This window comes from Oncorhynchus masou, chromosome 27 (assembly GCF_036934945.1).
Source record: "Oncorhynchus masou masou isolate Uvic2021 chromosome 27, UVic_Omas_1.1, whole genome shotgun sequence".
NCBI classification, from domain to species: Eukaryota; Metazoa; Chordata; class Actinopteri; order Salmoniformes; family Salmonidae; genus Oncorhynchus; species Oncorhynchus masou.
Window position 1 is genome coordinate 4,376,518 of NC_088238.1, and position 20,068 is coordinate 4,396,585.

Below are 20,068 nucleotides of genomic sequence, written 5' to 3' on the forward strand. Positions count from 1 at the left end.
TCTGCGTTGTTTTATTCCTCAGGTCGTTCTTATAGTTTCTTTGAAGAACCCTTTTTTGATGGTCAACCACTGTCAACCACGACAGGAATGAAAACATGGGGATGCCTTACCGTTTTCTCTCTCCTCTGACCATGTGACATGGGACATTCTTTCGTGACCGTCCCTCATGTCAAATACCTGGCAGAGAACCATGGACATGTCACCATGGAGTGGAGCTTTCCTGCCAACAAAGACCTCGACTCTGACTCAGTGATCCACAGTTCCTACGTCGACTCTAAACCACTAAAGCAGCTGTGTCGTCTGGTCAAAGGTGTCGAGGGACCCCAACACCAGGGTTACCGGGGTCATGTGCAGCGAAGGAAGGAGGGCCTGAGAGAGGGCCACATTGAGCTTCACATCTCCAGGCTTGGAGCCGGAGATTCCGGAAGGTACCAGTGTGCGGTGTTTGTAAGCGAAGAGGAAGGCCATCAGACCCAATTCACATGGTCAGGGCTGTAGTGGAGCGGGTCGAGAGCTTCAAGTTCCTCTGTGTCCACATCACTAAGGATCTATCATGGTCCAAACACATCGACACAGTTGTGAAGAGGCACGACAACACCTCTTCAGGAGGCTGGAAAGAGTTGGCGTTGGCCCCTCAGATCCTCAACAACTTCTACAGCTGCACCATTGAGAGCATCACCGCTTGGTATGGCAACTGCTTGACATCCGACCGCATCCGACCGCAAAGTGCTACAGAGGGTAGTTCCAGTAAAATGACACACACACACACACACACACACGCTGTCCGATGTGATATGTGGAACACCAGACTGGGTTGTTTTTAATACATTTTAATGACTAGGGCTTCAACTTGGAGCGCAGGCTGTGGGGTGGAAAATACTGACCTAAATAACAGAAAATAGCTGCAAGCTCATTTGCAATATGTTCCTTCAACTGGCCAGACCATCAATACTGCAGCTCTTCTCTGTCTGTGTCCCAAACGGCACCCTATTCGCTATATAGCCGTATGGACCCTGGTCAAAAGTAGTGCACTATACAGGGAATAGGGTGCCATGTGGAACACACATCTCTGTGCTCGGTCACAAGGCTGCCATATCGCATTATACTGGACAGGTCCAATAGTATTGATGAGGGAGGCTCTGTTGGCCTCTCTCGTCTCCTCCCCTTCCTTCAGTTGGTCCTTGTTGTTACCCGTAGACATTTGTTTTGCTCTTGGGATGTATCTTCTACCTGTTTGTGTAAATAAACGACGCAGAAACTTTGGAATGACATTTCAATATAAGGATTTTTTTTTTTTGAGTTGTCACTGTATATTTTTTGAATTGATCTTACTGTGGTGTTCATGTCCATCGTGGTTAAGTTAGACTCAGTCTGTGGTGATCATGTCCATCGTGGTTAAGTTAGACTCAAACTGTGTGATCATGTCCATCGTGGTTAAGTTAGACTCACTCTGTGGTGATCATGTCCATCATGGTTAAATTAGACTCACTCTGTGGTGATCATGTCCATTGTGGTTAAGTTAGACTCACTCTGTGGTGATCATGTCATCGTGGTTTAAATTCAGGCTATCTGTGGTGATCATGTCCATCGTGGTTTAAGTTAGACTCGGTCTGTGGTGATCATGTCCATCGTGGTTTAGTTGAACTCGGTCCATGGTGATCATGTCCATCGTGGTTAAGGTAGACTGCACTGTGGTGATCATGTCCATCGTGGTTAAGTTAGACTCAGTCTGTGGTGATCATGTCCATCGTGGTTAAGGTAGACTCACACTGTGGTGATCGTGTCCATTGTGGTTAAGTTAGACTGATGCAAGAGTACTGAATAATCAATAGGGACTAAATAAATGACATCAGTGTCTCATGTCCTCACCACAGAGCTGCAGTCTCACACTATAAAACAGATAAGATGACCAGTTGGCTCTTCGCTGTCTCCTCTCAGCCAATGACATCACTGTAACTGTGTAGATCATCTGTCTGTCTGGCAGGTTCATAATGACCCCTGAAGATGTTATAAAGATGTGGGATATTGGTACAGTCACCCTATTGCAGGATAACATTCCTGCCGTGCGGAAAACAAAAAACATGTAGTGTATGAGTCATTTGACCAATCAGAATCAGATCAGTTCTGAAAAATATCTGATGTGAAAAGATCTGATATGATTGGTCAGAAGACCAATTAGTAGAAAAAATATCAGAATTGGTTTGGAAAAGTTTATCCTATCTTCACATGCCTGACTGGGTTTGAATCCAGGTCTCATATGCGTGATCACAAGACTGTGTTAGCCTGCTGGGATAAAGTCTAGGCATTAGCTTGTGGGAGGTAACACAATTCTTCAGGTCTCAGGCAAGGTTATCAGCTGAGAGTGGTTTACTAAACCACCTCTGTTACGTCCACAGATCAGGGAGGACAATGAGACTGGACATATGTGAAAAGTAGAGCTGGAGATAGGCTGGGGCAGACTGGGACCAGAAATCGGCCCTGGCATTTCAACCACACCGGCCCATTTTATTCCTTGAGGCGCCCATTATCAGCCAGATATTGATAATTTTGCACACAAAAAAAACAAGTTTAGACAGGCCGGCCGATGAGCTCAAAAAATGGATTCGCCATTTGCCAAAAATGCCAGACGGCCAGTCCGCCCCTGTAGAATGTAGATTGGAATTGGGCAGCGGCCCGTCATTCAGGCCAGGTGGTTTTGAGCCCCAGCGGTTGCCTGTTTTGCATGTTATTTTTTGTCATTAATACGCGTCACATGTAAATAAATAGATAAACGGCCCATATTCGGAATTCTGTCGCTGTACATTTCAAACAAATAGTTATATTTCTTAGCTCTTTTATTAATACCTCAATCTAAATTGAGATGGCCTCTTATCTGCTTGTCGTCCCCTGCTTATGGTTTGTACATCTCTCACTTATCAGTAGAAACCACATTTGTTTAAGCAAGTCCAGCCATATCAGCTATGTTTTTATAAAGGCAGTAAATGAGGCTGGATGAACTGTTTCACTGCCAGATAAGGTTCTGCTGATAGCCAGGTATAGCAGTGGTAAGGTGGGACTCTGCTGATAACCAGGTATAACAGTGGTAAGGTGTTGGGACTCTGCTGATAACCAGGTATAGCAGTGGTAAGGTGTTAACCAGGACTCTGCTGATAACCAGGTATAGCAGTGGTAAGATGTTGGGACTCTGCTGATAACCAGGTATAGCAGTGGTAGGTGTTGGGACTCTGCTGATAACCAGGTATAGCAGTGGTACTCTGCTGATAACCAGGTATAGCAGTGGTAAGGTGTTGGGACTCTGCTGTTGGGACAGCTTTATGTAGGCTCTAGCAGTTTGGGGGCACTGTTTGTCACTGTTATAGTGCAATTAATGAATGATTTAGTGTTGCCATCTCTCTATATGCCGGTATAGCAACTGAGCCTGGCGGCGAGGTACGTCTACAGATGCAACCAAGGTACAAGTCATGCTTAGTTTCTGCTATTCTAATCCTTATGTATCCAACTGAATCTGGGTTTGAATCGGGGTATTCTGCAAGGCACAATAGCCCTCTGAGCTAAAGACTAGGCCAGTCATCAGGTCCAGGGAAGGTTACATTAATCACCTCTGTTATATTCACATATTAGGGACAACAAACTGGGCACGTGTGGATAGAGACAGAGATTGGAATTGGGGCACAACTAATCGCATCCCCAGACCAGCCGTCCTCTGTAGCAGAGCCTGGGGAGGGAGGTTAAGATGCCGACCACGGTTGATTGTAGTAGTAGTGATACTGATTTGTCCCTGCATCTAAATGTAAGCATCATCTAGAAATCCTTAATTAATATAAAATAGTCATTACTTTTATGAAAACAGTTTCCATTATTATTCAACACTACACTTGCTAAACATTTGTCATTTTCCATTAAAAGATACAAATCAGAGTTGACAAGCAGGTTCCAATCGTTTCTCTCTCAAAAAACCAAAACAATGTCAGACAGTAAACTGGGTCTTTATAAAGATGCCGTGAATGGAATTACCACTGGTTAATGGCCCTTACGATACAACGCTATGTGCGTGTGTGTATGTTTCTATGTGCTATTCAAGAAAACCCCAAAATGATTCTGTACATCTAGGAGGTGAACAGATGCAGACGAGCTTTAGGCTTTTCTGCCACGTGCACAACGCCACCGAGCGCCGTACACCACCGTAATCGTTGGCGGGCACTGCTGATTACGTTAAAACTCGCATGGCATAATGCTTGCTTTTTGATTGGTCAACTATAAGCTTTGTTTTTGTATGCCAAGCCAAGTTATCATGTGTCCTAAGCTTAATGACGTAGGTCATTATTTGTCTTATTGAACGTGTTAACAGTAACTAGCTAGCCTCGTCTGTCAACAGGTGCACCCTGTAGTGATGCGTCAAAACAATACCGTCCAATCAGCATAATGAAGTTGGTGACATTGCTGTCAGCAGAAGAGACCTATTTTTAACTGTAGAAAGCTCCTCGCCTCGGGCTATATATGCTGGTCCTCAGACCTCTCGGCACCGTGAGCAGAGAGAGCGGGCTCCATCTCTAAAGGGGAAAAGTAGACCAGTTTGTCCACAGCGAAGTGATAGATGTCGGAGCCAGGGACGGCGAGGGACGGCTGCAGCGCATCATCTGGTCGCCAGTCAAGGGAGGGGCACTCACTCGAACCTAATCCCAGATGCAACATCCAGCCTTTCAGCAAAATCCACATCTCTACGGACCGTTGTGATATGAAGTAGATATCACGCGCATAAGAGCGAGGGGAGGAGGGGGGCAGGCACAGGCTGGACCGCAGCTGCCCCGCTTTCGCAAAGTTCTCCATACAGAAGAGAGGGCGCGGAGGCCGGTTGAGTGAGAGGGACGTTTTCCTAGCGGCTGCCAGTGTTTGGGGCAACACAGCGCAGAGCGAGAGAGAGAAGCCCCTCTCCAGCTCTCCTCTCCGTCACTTTCGGGCTCTTTTCAGACCGAGGAGGAGCATAATGGCGAAAATGAGGGTGTCATACGAGTACTCGGAGGCAGAGGATAAGAGTATCCGACTAGGACTGTTCCTCATCGTCTGTGGCATCCTGTCCCTCTTTATCCTCGGGTTCTGCTGGCTCAGTCCAACTCTACAGAGCATGCAGAGCAAACCGGCCAACTGCACGGTGGTGTCCGTGCTCAGACCGGAGGAGATGTTCGAGTGCGTGTTCACGTGCGGGGCGGACTGCAAGGGGACCTCGCTGTATCCGTGTCTGCAGATATTCGTCAATAATTCCGAGTCGAACTCCGTGGCTCTACTGCACTTTGATGAACAGCAACTGGTGCTGAACCCAAAGGTAAATGACTACAACTCTAGAACGAGAACACTGTGAAGGAGCACTCTAGACTTTATAGTCGACACAGTGTTGCAGTTACTGAATGCAACGCTGTGAACGATCGATACAGTAGCAAGGCAAAGTGTCTGGCTGGAAAAGTTCCCAGTCTCAGTTTATTGACATGAGCCAGATCGATATTATGTTAATGGTTTTAATGGTTGCCTGTTTTTAAAACTATGTTAATGTAAACACACTGTTTGTATTCTAAAGACGAAATATCAATTCTTGCTATTTTCTATTCCAAAATATGGCAAAAAAAATCACAGATTAAATAATGAGTTTAACTTTCATAAAAGTCACTTTACAGCAAGTGTGAGAGGATCTACACCTGTCCAAGTCTATTCTAGAGACATAGCCTCATCATCACTCACAAAGAGAACCTCTACTGTGATGAAGAGGAACAGAGAAAACTAAATGACTCCCTTTGGGACAGAAAGCCCAAACGTCTGTGTGAGTGAAGGTGTCTTTTCTTTTCAGTTGGTCCATTAAACTCTCTAGTCCCATTGTGTGTGATATTACTTTTCAGACGTGCACCTCTCAGACTACAAATCGGGAATGTCTTGGTCCTTTTGAGAATTTCTTCAAATTCTCTGTGGTCATCATCATCATCATCAGTTATTTCTAGCTGACTTCAGAAGGGTTGAAATCCAACCTTCTCATCTTGTGTTCTTCTGTAGATAGTGTGTTCATACCTTTGAGGGAGTACTGTAGGGCATTCAACTCTTCCTGTCTTCCTGCCCCTCCTCTTTCCCCTCCTCTCCTCTGTTCCCTCCTCATCCTCCCCCTCCTCTCCTCCGTTCCCTCCTCATCCTCCCCCTCCTCTCCTCCGTCCCTCCCTCTCCCCCTCCTCTCCTCTGTTCCCTCCTCATCCTCCCCCTCCTCTCCACCGTCCCCTCCTCTCCTCTGTCCCCTCCTCTCCTCTGTCCCCTCCTCTCCTCCGTCCTCTCCTCCGTCCCTCCCTCTCCCCCTCCTCTCCTCTGTTCCCTCCTCTCCCCCGTCCCCTCCTCTCCTCTGTCCCCTCCTCTCCTCTGTCCCCTCCTCTCCTCTGTCCCCTCCTCTCCTCCGTCCCCTCCTCTCCTCTGTCCCCTCCTCTCCTCTGTCCCCTCCTCTCCTCTGTCCCCTTCTCTCGTCCGTCCCCTCCTCTCCTCTGTCCCCTCCTCTCCTCTGTCCTCTCCTCTCCTCTGTCACCTCCTCTCCTCTGTCCCCTCCTCTCCTCTGTCCTCTCCTCTCCTCTGTCACCTCCTCTCCTCTGTCACCTCCTCTCCTCTGTCCCCTCCTCTCCTCTGTCCCCTCCTCTCCTCCGTCACCTCCTCCTCTCCTCCGTCCCCTCCTCTCCTCCGTCCCCTCCTCACCCCCCCTCCCCTCCTCCCTCCTGTCTAGAACAGACCTCTCTCCCGCTACACCACAGGTACTCCTCTCCCCCCAGCTCCATGGTAACACCACTGCATCCCTCCGTCCTGTGTCTTTAACACGCCTCTATGTTTACTGACTGGGTTCTATGGCAACAGGAGCACAGCTTTGAACAGTGATGCACGATCGCATGTGTCTGCATTTAAAGTGGCACCCTATTCCCCATGTAGTGCTCTACTTTTTTCCACTAAGGGAATAGGGTGACTAAAAGTAGTGTGCGAAGTGAAAAGGGTGGCCAAAAGTAATAAGGTACCATTTAGGACCAATGTAATCCCAGCCTGCTCTCTCTGAGCCTGAGCCTGTGGACGAGGTTAGAACGACTGCAGACAGTGGCACTGAGAGGAAAGAAGGGAGGACTTTGGCTGGTTACAAACCAACCAGGGTTGAATGAGTTGGCAGTAAGCTACCAAACCAACCAGGGTTGAATGACTTGGCAGTAAGCTACCAAACGAACCAGGGGTTGAATGACTTGGCAGTAAGCTACCAAACGAACCAGGGGTTGAATGACTTGGCAGTAAGCTACCAAATGAACCAGGGTTTGAATGACTTGGCAGTAAGCTACCAAACGAACCAGGGTTGAATGACTTGGCAGTAAGCTACCAAACGAACCAGGGGTTGAATGACTTGGCAGTAAGCTACCAAACGAACCAGGGGTTGAATGACTTGGCAGTAAGCTACCAAACGAACCAGGGGTTGAATGACTTGGCAGTAAGCTACCAAATGAACCAGGGGTTTAATGACTTGGCAGTAAGCTACCAAATGAACCAGGGGTTTAATGACTTGGCAGTAAGCTACCAAACGAACCAGGTGTTGAATGACTTGGCAGTAAGCTACCAAATGAACCAGGGGTTGAATGACTTGGCAGTAAGCTACCAAATGAACCAGGGGTTGAATGACTTGGCAGTACGCTACCAAATGAACCAGGGGTTTAATGACTTGGCAGTAAGCTACCAAACGAACCAGGGGTTGAATGACTTGGCAGTAAGCTACCAAATGAACCAGGGGTTGAATGACTTGGCAGTAAGCTACCAAATGAACCAGGGGTTGAATGACTTGGCAGTAAGCTACCAAATGAACCAGGGGTTGAATGACTTGGCAGTAAGCTACCAAATGAACCAGGGGTTGAATGACTTGGCAGTAAGCTACCAAATGAACCAGTGGTTGAATGAGTTGGCAGTAAGCTACCAAATGAACCAGGGATTGAATGAGTTGGCAGTAAGCTACCAAATGAACCAGGGGTTGAATGAGTTGGCAGTAAGCTACCAAATGAACCAGGGGTTGAATGACTTGGCAGTAAGCTACCAAATGAACCAGGGGTTGAATGACTTGGCAGTAAGCTACCAAACGAACCCGGGGTTGAATGACTTGGCAGTAAGCAGGCAATGATTCACTTTAGTTACACTGTGTTGTAGTCAGTCTGTCTGTCTGTTCATGTTTAGTAGACTCAATCACTGCAGTCAGAGAGCTTGGCAGTTTGGGCTCCTCAGGCTTGGAGGAACTGTATAGAGTCTGAGGAGAGGATTGACTGTGTCCCAAATGGAACCCTGTTCTCTACATAGTGCACACTATAGGGAATAGGGAGCTATTTGGGATACAACTACAGTCCATGTTTGATGTTATCATCCCTGACCCTGCATGTTGATTGTAAGTTGTACAACCTTTACGTATGACTTGCACTTAGATTTAGCTGTTTATTATTGATTGATTGATTGGTGTGTGTGTGTGTGTGTGTGTGTGTGTGTGTGTGTGTGTGTGTGTGTGTGTGTGTGTGTGTGTGTGTGTGTGTGTGTGTGTGTGTGTGCGTGCGCGCGCGCGTGCGTGCGTGCGTGCGTGTGCGTGCGCGCGTCTTTGTTCCTGTCGACAAAACCAACTGACTTTGTTGCTGAATCACTCAGTGATTTGTGGAAAAGGGAACATCTGCTTCAAAAAGGCTGTGTTTACGTAGGCAGCCCAATTCTGATCTTTTCATCCACTAATTGGTCTTTTGACCAATCACATCAGATCTTTTCACATCAGGTCTTTTTCATAGCTGATCTGATTGGTCAAAAGACCAATTAGTGAAAGAAAATATCAGAATTGGGCTGCCTACGTAAACACAGCCAAAGTCTTGTAAATGAATCACAGATTTTTTTTGATTGATTTCCTTAGCTGTTGAAACACCAAAACAAAGTAATGAATTTAAAGATCCTGGAGAATGTGCCAACTAGCCATTCTTATGTATGGTTGTCTGAGGAAGGAAATGAAAGAGAACTGATTGTGTGTGTGTGTGTGTGTGTGTGTGTGTGTGTGTGTGTGTGTGTGTGTGTGTGTGTGTGTGTGTGTGTGTGTGTGTGTGTGTGTGTGTGTGTGTGTGTGTGTAATGGTATGACTTCATTATAATGGGCACTAATATATCCTGTTTCTAGTCTGGATGGTCGGAGCGTTCCAGGAACAGAAGGGGTTGATTGGTTTGAATTGGCTCGTGGGAGGAGAGCAGTGGTTCATTTGAGCCGGATTCCACCTCTCTGTTTCGGACTGTTTTGTTCCGGAACCTATTTAGCTGGGTCTGGGTACTGGGTCTGGGTCTGAGTCTGGGTACTGGGTCTGGGTACTGGGTCTGGGTCTGGGTACTGGGTCTGGTCTGGGTACTGGGTCTGGGTCTGGGTACTGGGTCTGGGTCTGGGTACTGGGTCTGGGTACTGGGTACTCTCGTGGTACTGGGTACTGGGTCTGGGTACCCTCGTGGCACTGGGTACTGGGTCTGGGTACTGGGTCTGGGCACTGGGTACTGGGTCTGGGTCTGAGTCTGGTCTGGGTACTGGGTCTGGGTACTGGGTCTGGGTACTGGGTCTGGGTACTGGGTACTCTCGTGGTACTGGGTACTGGGTCTGGGTACTGGGTCTGGGTCTGGTCTGGGTACTGGGTCTGGGTACTGGGTCTGAGTCTGGTCTGGGTACTGGGTCTGGGTACTGGGTCTGGGTACTGGGTACTCTCGTGGTACTGGGTACTGGGTCTGGGTACTGGGTCTGAGTCTGGGTACTGGGTCTGGGTACTGGGTACTGGGTCTGGGTACTGGGTCTGGGTACTGGGTCTGGGTACTGGGTCTGGTCACTGGGTACTGGGTCTGGGTACTGGGAACTGGGTACTGGGTCTGGGTACCCTCGTGGCACTGGGTACTGGGTCTGGGTACTGGGTCTGGGCACTGGGTACTGGGTCTGGGTACTGGGTCTGGGTACTGGGTACTCTCGTGGTACTGGGTCTGGGTACACTCGTGGCACTGGGTACTGGGTCTGGGTACCCTCGTGGCACTGGGCACTGGGTCTGGGTACTGGGTCTGGGCACTGGGTACTGGGTCTGGGTACTGGGTCTGGGCACTGGGTACTGGGCACTGGGTACTGGGTCTGGGTACTGGGTCTGGGTCTGGGTACTGGGTCTGGGTACTGGGTCTGGGTACTGGGTACTCTCGTGGTACTGGGTACTGGGTCTGGGTACTGGGTCTGGGTCTGGTCTGGGTACTGGGTCTGGGTACTGGGTCTGGGTCTGAGTCTGGTCTGGGTACTGGGTCTGGGTACTGGGTCTGGGTACTGGGTACTCTCGTGGTACTGGGTACTGGGTACTGGGTCTGGGTCTGAGTCTGGGTACTGGGTCTGGGTACTGGGTCTGGGTACTGGGTCTGGGTACTGGGTCTGGTCACTGGGTACTGGGTCTGGGTACTGGGAACTGGGTACTGGGTCTGGGTACCCTCGTGGCACTGGGTACTGGGTCTGGGTACTGGGTCTGGGCACTGGGTACTGGGTCTGGGTACTGGGTCTGGGTACTGGGTACTCTCGTGGTACTGGGTCTGGGTACACTCGTGGCACTGGGTACTGGGTCTGGGTACCCTCGTGGCACTGGGCACTGGGTCTGGGTACTGGGTCTGGGCACTGGGTACTGGGTCTGGGCACTGGGTACTGGGCACTGGGTACTGGGCACTGGGTACTGGGTCTGGGTACTGGGTCTGGGTACTGGGTCTGGGCACTGGGTCTGGGTACTGGGAACTGGGTACTGGGTCTGGGTACCCTCGTGGCACTGGGTACTGGGTCTGGGTACTGGGTCTGGGCACTGGGTACTGGGTCTCGGTACTGGGTCTGGGTCTGGGTACTGGGTCTGGGTACTGGGTCTGGGTCTGGGTACTGGGTCTGGGTACTGGGTACTCTCGTGGTACTGGGTCTGGGTACACTCGTGGCACTGGGTACTGGGTCTGGGTACCCTCGTGGCACTGGGCACTGGGTCTGGGTACTGGGTCTGGGTACTGGGTCTGGGCACTGGGTACTGGGTCTGGGTACTGGGTCTGGGTACTGGGTCTGGGCACTGGGTACTGGGTCTGGGTACTGGGTCTGGGTACTGGGTCTGGGTACCCTCGTGGCACTGGGTACTGGGTCTGGGTACCCTCGTGGCACGAAAAATAATTGCTTCCTTTTTGCAAATGTAAAAAATGCCAATAAAAGCGATCAAAGTTCTTTCGAGTTTCCTCTTCCTTTAATTCTCCTGCCCCCATAAACAAACGTAATGTAAGAAATTAGAGTCCCAACACCTTACCACTGCTATACCTGGTTATCAGCAGAGTCCCAACACCTTACCACTGCTATACCTGGATATCAGCAGAGTCCCAACACCTTACCACTGCTATACCTGGTTATCAGCAGAGTCCCAACACCTTACCACTGCTATACCTGGATATCAGCAGAGTCCCAACACCTTACCACTGCTATACCTGGTTATCAGCAGAGTCCCCAACACCATACCACTGCTATACCTGGTTATCAGCGGAGTCCCAACACCTTACCACTGCTATACCTGGTTATCAGCAGAGTCCCAACACCTTACCACTGCTATACCTGGATATCAGCAGTCCCAACACCTTACCACTGCTATACCTGGTTATCAGCGGAGTCCCAACACCTTACCACTGCTATACCTGGTTATCAGCAGAGTCCCAACACCTTACCACTGCTACACCTGGTTATCAGCAGAGTCCCAACACCTTACCACTGCTACACCTGGTTATCAGCAGAGTCCCAACACCTTACCACTGCTACACCTGGTTATCAGCAGAGTCCCAACACCTTACCACTGCTATACCTGGTTATCAGCAGAGTCCCAACACCTTACCACTGCTATACCTGGTTATCAGCAGAGTCCCAACACCTTACCACTGCTATACCTGGTTATCAGCAGAGTCCCAACACCTTACCACTGCTACACCTGGTTATCAGCAGAGTCCCAACACCTTACCACTGCTACACCTGGTTATCAGCAGAGTCCCAACACCTTACCACTGCTACACCTGGTTATCAGCAGAGTCCCAACACCTTACCACTGCTACACCTGGTTATCAGCAGAGTCCCAACACCTTACCACTGCTATACCTGGTTATCAGCAGAGTCCCAACACCTTACCACTGCTATACCTGGTTATCAGCAGAGTCCCAACACCTTACCACTGCTATACCTGGTTATCAGCAGAGTCCCAACACCTTACCACTGCTACACCTGGTTATCAGCAGAGTCCCAACACCTTACCACTGCTATACCTGGTTATCAGCGGAGTCCCAACACCTTACCACTGCTATACCTGGATATCAGCAGAGTCCCAACACCTTACCACTGCTATACCTGGTTATCAGCAGAGTCCCAACACCTTACCACTGCTATACCTGGATATCAGCAGAGTCCCAACACCTTACCACTGCTATACCTGGTTATCAGCAGAGTCCCAACACCTTACCACTGCTATACCTGGTTATCAGCAGAGTCCCCAACACCTTACCACTGCTATACCTGGTTATCAGCAGAGTCCCAACACCTTACCACTGCTATACCTGGTTATCAGCAGAGTCCCCAACACCATACCACTGCTATACCTGGATATCAGCAGAGTCCCAACACCTTACCACTGCTATACCTGGATATTAGCGGAGTCCCAACACCTTACCACTGCTATACCTGGATATCAGCAGAGTCCCAACACCTTACCACTGCTATACCTGGATATCAGCGGAGTCCCAACACCTTACCACTGCTATACCTGGTTATCAGCAGAGTCCCAACACCTTACCACTGCTATACCTGGTTATCAGCGGAGTCCCAACACCTTACCACTGCTATACCTGGATATCAGCAGAGTCCCAACACCTTACCACTGCTATACCTGGTTATCAGCAGAGTCCCAACACCTTACCACTGCTATACCTGGTTATCAGCGGAGTCCCAACACCTTACCACTGCTATACCTGGATATCAGCGGAGTCCCAACACCTTACCACTGCTATACCTGGTTATCAGCAGAGTCCCAACACCTTACCACTGCTATACCTGGTTATCAGCAGAGTCCCAACACCTTACCACTGCTATACCTGGATATCAGCAGAGTCCCAACACCTTACCACTGCTATACCTGGTTATCAGCAGAGTCCCCAACACCATACCACTGCTATACCTGGTTATCAGCAGAGTCCCAACACCTTACCACTGCTATACCTGGTTATCAGCAGAGTCCCAACACCTTACCACTGCTATACCTGGAAACAGTTCTTTCAGCCTATTTTACTGCCTTTATAAAAACATAGCTGATACGGCTGACTTGCTTAAACAAATGTAGTTTCTAATGACAATTGAGATGTACAAACTATGGCATGAGGGGACGACAAGCGGATATGAGGCCATTCGTAATTTCGATTAAGACATTAATGAGCGAGCTAGGACGGACGTAGTCAATATAACTATTTGTTTAGCACTTTTGAAATGTACAGCGACAGAATTCAGAACATGGGCCGTTCTTACAATGTTCTCCCTGTACACCAACTCAGAAGTGTAGGATAAATAAAGGGGGCATGTATAAGCAGACAATGAAAGCTCTTACAATATTCAATGATGACATTTCTCTAAAACAGGTCATAGGCTACATGTGCACCACCAAGTCAGAACAGTAGGTGAAATTAAGAGGTGAAAATAGACCAAATTATCAGGGTGAGACACATGAGCTACTAACAGTTTACTACACAATATACACCGGGTATTATTTTCTTAGCTACAGTCTACACATCTCCTTAATATATTAGATAATTTATGCAGCAGCATGCAATACATTTTTGGACTCACGTTGGTGTGCTGTGCTCACTTGAACAGGAATGTAGTGCGGTGGCCCTTCGTTGACAGGAATAGCCTAGCTGTGGATTGTAGCCCATTAAGAATGATTAGCCTAGCTGTTGATTGTAGCCCAATAACATGGAATAGCCTAGCTGTTAATTGTAACCCAATAACAAGGAATAGTCTAGCTGTGGATTGTAGCCCAATAACATGGCATAGCCTAGCTGTGGATTGTAGCCCATTAAGGATTAGCCTAGCTGTGAATTGTAGCCCAATAACATGGAATAGACTAGCTGTGGATTGTAGCCCAATAACATTGAATAGCCTAGCTGTTGATTGTAGCCCAATAACAAGGAATAGCCTAGCTGTGGATTGTAGCCCATTAAGAAGGATTAGCCTAGCTGTGGATTGTAGCCCATTAAGAAGGATTAGCCTAGCTGTGGATTGTAGCCCAATAACAAAGAATAGCCTAGCTGTGGATTGTAGCCCATTAAGAATGATTAGCCTAGCTGTTGATTGAAGCCCAATAACATGGAATAGCCTAGCTGTTGATTGTAGCGCAATAACAAGGATTAGCCTAGCTGTGGATTGTAGCCCATTAAGAAGGATTAGCCTAGCTGTGAATTGTAGCCCAATAACAAGGAATAGCCTAGCTGTGGATTGTAGCCCATTAAGAAGGATTAGCCTAGCTGTGGATTGTAGCCCGATAACGAGGAATAGCCTAGTTGTGGATTGTAGCCCGATAACGAGGAATAGCCTAGCTGTGGATTGTAGCCCAATAACAAGGAATAGACTAGCTGTGGATTGTAGCCCAACATAAAGGAATAGCCTAGCTGTGGATTGTAGCCTGATAACATGGAATAGCCTAGCTGTTGATTGTAGCCCAATAACAAGGAATAACATAGCTCTGAATTGTAGCCCAATAACATGGAATAGACTAGCTGTGGATTGTAGCCCATGAAGAAGGATTAGCCAAGCTGTGGATTGTAGCCCAATAACAAGAAATAGACTAGCTGTGGATTGTAGCCCAATAACATGGAATAGCCTAGCTGTTGATTGTAGCCCAATAGCAAGGAATAGCCTAGCTGTTGATTGTAGCCTAATAACAAGGAATAGCCTAGCTGTTGATTGTAGCCCAATAACATGGAATAGCCTAGCTGTGGATTGTAGCCCAATAACAAGGAATAGCCTAGCTGTGGATTGTAGCCCAATAACATGGAATAGCCTAGCTGTTGATTGTAGCCCAACATAAAGGAATAGCCTAGCTGTGGATTGTAGCCCAATAACAAGAAATAGCCTAGCTGTGGATTGTAGCCCAACATAAAGGAATAGCCTAGCTGTGGATTGTAGCCCAATAACAAGGAATACCCTAGCTGTGGATTGTAGCCCAATAACATGGAATAGCCTAGCTGTTGATTGTAGCCCAACATAAAGGATTAGCCTAGCTGTGGATTGTAGCCCAATAACAAGGAATAGCCTAGCTGTGGATTGTAGCCCAATAACATGGAATAGCCTAGCTGTTGATTGTAGCCCAACATAAAGGAATAGCCTAGCTGTGGATTGTAGCCCAATAACAAGGAATAGCCTAGCTGTGGATTGTAGCCCAATAGCAAGGAATAGCCTAGCTGTTGATTGTAGCCTAATAACAAGGAATAGCCTAGCTGTTGATTGTAGCCCAATAACATGAAATAGCCTAGCTGTGGATTGTAGTCCAATAACAAGGAATAGACGAGCTGTGGATTGCAGCCCAATAACATGGAATAGCCTAGCTGTGGATTGTAGCCCAATAACATGGAATAGCCTAGCTGTGGATTGTAGCCCAATAACATGGAATAGCCTAGCTGTTGATTGTAGCCCGATGACAAGGAATAGACTAGCTGTTGATTGTAGCCCGATAACGAGGAATAGCCTAGCTGTGGATTGTAGCCCAACATAAAGGAATAGCCTAGCTGTGGATTGTAGCCCAATAACAAGGAATAGCCTAGCTGTGGATTGTAGCCCAATAACAAGTAATAGCCTAGCTGTGGATTGTAGCCCAACATAAAGGAATAGCCTAGCTGTGGATTGTAGTCCAATAACAAGGAATAGCCTAGCTGTGGATTGTAGCCCATTAAGAAGGATTAGCCTAGCTGTGGATTGTAGCCCAACATAAAGGAATAGCCTAGCTGTGGATTGTAGCCCAATAACAAGGAATAGCCTAGCTGTGGATTGTAGCCCATTAACAAGGAATAGCCTAGCTGTGGATTGTAGCCCATTAAGAAGGATTAGCCTAGCTGTGGATTGTAGTCCAATAACAAGGAATAGACTAGCTGTGGATTGTAGCCCAATAACAAGGAATAGCCTAGCTGTGGATTGTAGCCCATTAAGAAGGATTAGCCTAGCTGTGGATTGTAGCCCAACATAAAGGAATAGCCTAGCTGTGGATTGTAGCCCAATAACAAGGAATAGACTAGCTGTGGATTGTAGCCCAATAACAAGGAATAGCCTAGCTGTGGATTGTAGCCCAATAACAAGGAATAGCCTAGCTGTGGATTGTAGCCCAACATAAAGGAATAGCCTAGCTGTGGATTGTAGCCCATTAAGAAGGATTAGCCTAGCTGTGGATTGTAGTCCAACATAAAGGAATAGCCTAGCTGTGGATTGTAGCCCAATAACAAGGAATACCCTAGCTGTGGATTGTAGCCCAATAACATGGAATAGCCTAGCTGTTGATTGTAGCCCAACATAAAGGATTAGCCTAGCTGTGGATTGTAGCCCAATAACAAGGAATAGCCTAGCTGTGGATTGTAGCCCAATAACATGGAATAGCCTAGCTGTTGATTGTAGCCCAACATAAAGGAATAGCCTAGCTGTGGATTGTAGCCCAATAACAAGGAATAGCCTAGCTGTGGATTGTAGCCCAATAGCAAGGAATAGCCTAGCTGTTGATTGTAGCCTAATAACAAGGAATAGCCTAGCTGTTGATTGTAGCCCAATAACATGAAATAGCCTAGCTGTGGATTGTAGTCCAATAACAAGGAATAGACGAGCTGTGGATTGCAGCCCAATAACATGGAATAGCCTAGCTGTGGATTGTAGCCCAATAACATGGAATAGCCTAGCTGTGGATTGTAGCCCAATAACATGGAATAGCCTAGCTGTTGATTGTAGCCCGATGACAAGGAATAGACTAGCTGTTGATTGTAGCCCGATAACGAGGAATAGCCTAGCTGTGGATTGTAGCCCAACATAAAGGAATAGCCTAGCTGTGGATTGTAGCCCAATAACAAGGAATAGCCTAGCTGTGGATTGTAGCCCAATAACAAGGAATAGCCTAGCTGTGGATTGTAGCCCAACATAAAGGAATAGCCTAGCTGTGGATTGTAGTCCAATAACAAGGAATAGCCTAGCTGTGGATTGTAGCCCATTAAGAAGGATTAGCCTAGCTGTGGATTGTAGCCCAACATAAAGGAATAGCCTAGCTGTGGATTGTAGCCCAATAACAAGGAATAGCCTAATTGTGGATTGTAGCCCATTAACAAGGAATAGCCTAGCTGTGGATTGTAGCCCATTAAGAAGGATTAGCCTAGCTGTGGATTGTAGCCCAACATAAAGGAATAGCCTAGCTGTGGATTGTAGCCCAATAACAAGGAATAGCCTAGCTGTGGATTGTAGCCCAATAACAAGGAATAGCCTAGCTGTGGATTGTAGCCCAACATAAAGGAATTGCCTAGCTGTGGATTGTAGTCCAATAACAAGGTATAGCCTAGCTGTGGATTGTAGCCCATTAAGAAGGATTAGCCTAGCTGTGGATTGTAGCCCAACATAAAGGAATAGCCTAGCTGTGGATTGTAGCCCAATAACAAGGAATAGCCTAGCTGTGGATTGTAGCCCATTAACAAGGAATAGCCTAGCTGTGGATTGTAGCCCATTAAGAAGGATTAGCCTAGCTGTGGATTGTAGTCCAATAACAAGGAATAGACTAGCTGTGGATTGTAGCCCAATAACAAGGAATAGCCTAGCTGTGGATTGTAGCCCATTAAGAAGGATTAGCCTAGCTGTGGATTGTAGCCCAACATAAAGGAATAGCCTAGCTGTGGATTGTAGCCCAATAACAAGGAATAGACTAGCTGTGGATTGTAGCCCAATAACAAGGAATAGCCTAGCTGTGGATTGTAGCCCAATAACAAGGAATAGCCTAGCTGTGGATTGTAGCCCAACATAAAGGAATAGCCTAGCTGTGGATTGTAGCCCATTAAGAAGGATTAGCCTAGCTGTGGATTGTAGTCCAACATAAAGGAATAGCCTAGCTGTGGATTGTAGCCCAATAACAAGGAATACCCTAGCTGTGGATTGTAGCCCAATAACATGGAATAGCCTAGCTGTTGATTGTAGCCCAACATAAAGGATTAGCCTAGCTGTGGATTGTAGCCCAATAACAAGGAATAGCCTAGCTGTGGATTGTAGCCCAATAACATGGAATAGCCTAGCTGTTGATTGTAGCCCAACATAAAGGAATAGCCTAGCTGTGGATTGTAGCCCAATAACAAGGAATAGCCTAGCTGTGGATTGTAGCCCAATAGCAAGGAATAGCCTAGCTGTGGATTGTAGCCCAATAGCAAGGAATAGCCTAGCTGTTGATTGTAGCCTAATAACAAGGAATAGCCTAGCTGTTGATTGTAGCCCAATAACATGAAATAGCCTAGCTGTGGATTGTAGTCCAATAACAAGGAATAGACGAGCTGTGGATTGCAGCCCAATAACATGGAATAGCCTAGCTGTGGATTGTAGCCCAATAACCTGGAATAGCCTAGCTGTGGATTGTAGCCCAATAACATGGAATAGCCTAGCTGTTGATTGTAGCCCGATGACAAGGAATAGACTAGCTGTTGATTGTAGCCCGATAACGAGGAATAGCCTAGCTGTGGATTGTAGCCCAACATAAAGGAATAGCCTAGCTGTGGATTGTAGCCCAATAACAAGGAATAGCCTAGCTGTGGATTGTAGCCCAATAACAAGGAATAGCCTAGCTGTGGATTGTAGCCCAACATAAAGGAATAGCCTAGCTGTGGATTGTAGTCCAATAACAAGGAATAGCCTAGCTGTGGATTGTAGCCCATTAAGAAGGATTAGCCTAGCTGTGGATTGTAGCCCAACATAAAGGAATAGCCTAGCTGTGGATTGTAGCCCAATAACAAGGAATAGCCTAGCTGTGGATTGTAGCCCATTAACAAGGAATAGCCTAGCTGTGGATTGTAGCCCATTAAGAAGGATTAGCCTAGCTGTGGATTGTAGCCCAACATAAAGGAATAGCCTAGCTGTGGATTGTAGCCCAATAACAAGGAATAGACTAGCTGTGGATTGTAGCCCAATAACAAGGAATAGCCTAGCTGTGGATTGTAGCCCAATAACAAGGAATAGCCTAGCTGTGGATTGTAGCCCAACATAAAGGAATAGCCTAGCTGTTGATTGTAGCCCATTAAGAAGGATTAGCCTAGCTGTGGATTGTAGCCCAACATAAAGGAATAGCCTAGCTGTGGATTGTAGCCCAATAACAAGGAATAGACTAGCTGTGGATTGTAGCCCAATAACAAGGAATAGCCTAGCTGTGGATTGTAGCCCAATAACAAGGAATAGACTAGCTGTGGATTGTAGCCCAATAACATGGAATAGCCTAGCTGTTGATTGTAGCCCAACATAAAGGAATAGCCTAGCTGTGGATTGTAGCCCAATAACAAGAAATAGCCTAGCTGTGGATTGTAGCCCAATAACAAGGAATATCCTAGCTGTGGATTGTAGCCCAATAACATGGAATAGCCTAGCTGTTGATTGTAGCCCATTAAGAAGGATTAGCCTAGCTGTGGATTGTAGCCCAATAACAAGTAATAGCCTAGCTGTGGATTGTAGCCCAACATAAAGGAATAGCCTAGCTGTGGATTGTAGTCCAATAACAAGGAATAGCCTAGCTGTGGATTGTAGCCCATTAAGAAGGATTAGCCTAGCTGTGGATTGTAGCCCGATGACAAGGAATAGACTAGCTGTTGATTGTAGCCCGATAACGAGGAATAGCCTAGCTGTGGATTGTAGCCCAACATAAAGGAATAGCCTAGCTGTGGATTGTAGCCCAATAACAAGGAATAGCCTAGCTGTGGATTGTAGCCCAATAACAAGGAATAGCCTAGCTGTGGATTGTAGCCCAACATAAAGGAATAGC

General features: G+C 47.3%; 1 protein-coding gene across 1 annotated transcript in view; it reads left to right on the forward strand.

Annotated features, from left to right (window-relative positions):
* Nucleotides 1-4,732: 4,732 nt before the first annotated feature.
* The window catches only part of LOC135515574 (calcium-activated potassium channel subunit beta-4-like), a 127,840-nt gene continuing 112,504 nt past the window's right edge, over nt 4,733-20,068 (forward strand). Inside the window, exon 1 of the mRNA XM_064939195.1 lies at nt 4,733-5,320. Coding sequence (XP_064795267.1) covers nt 4,985-5,320 — 336 coding nt within the window. The 5' untranslated portion in view covers nt 4,733-4,984. The remainder of the gene's footprint in view (nt 5,321-20,068) is intronic.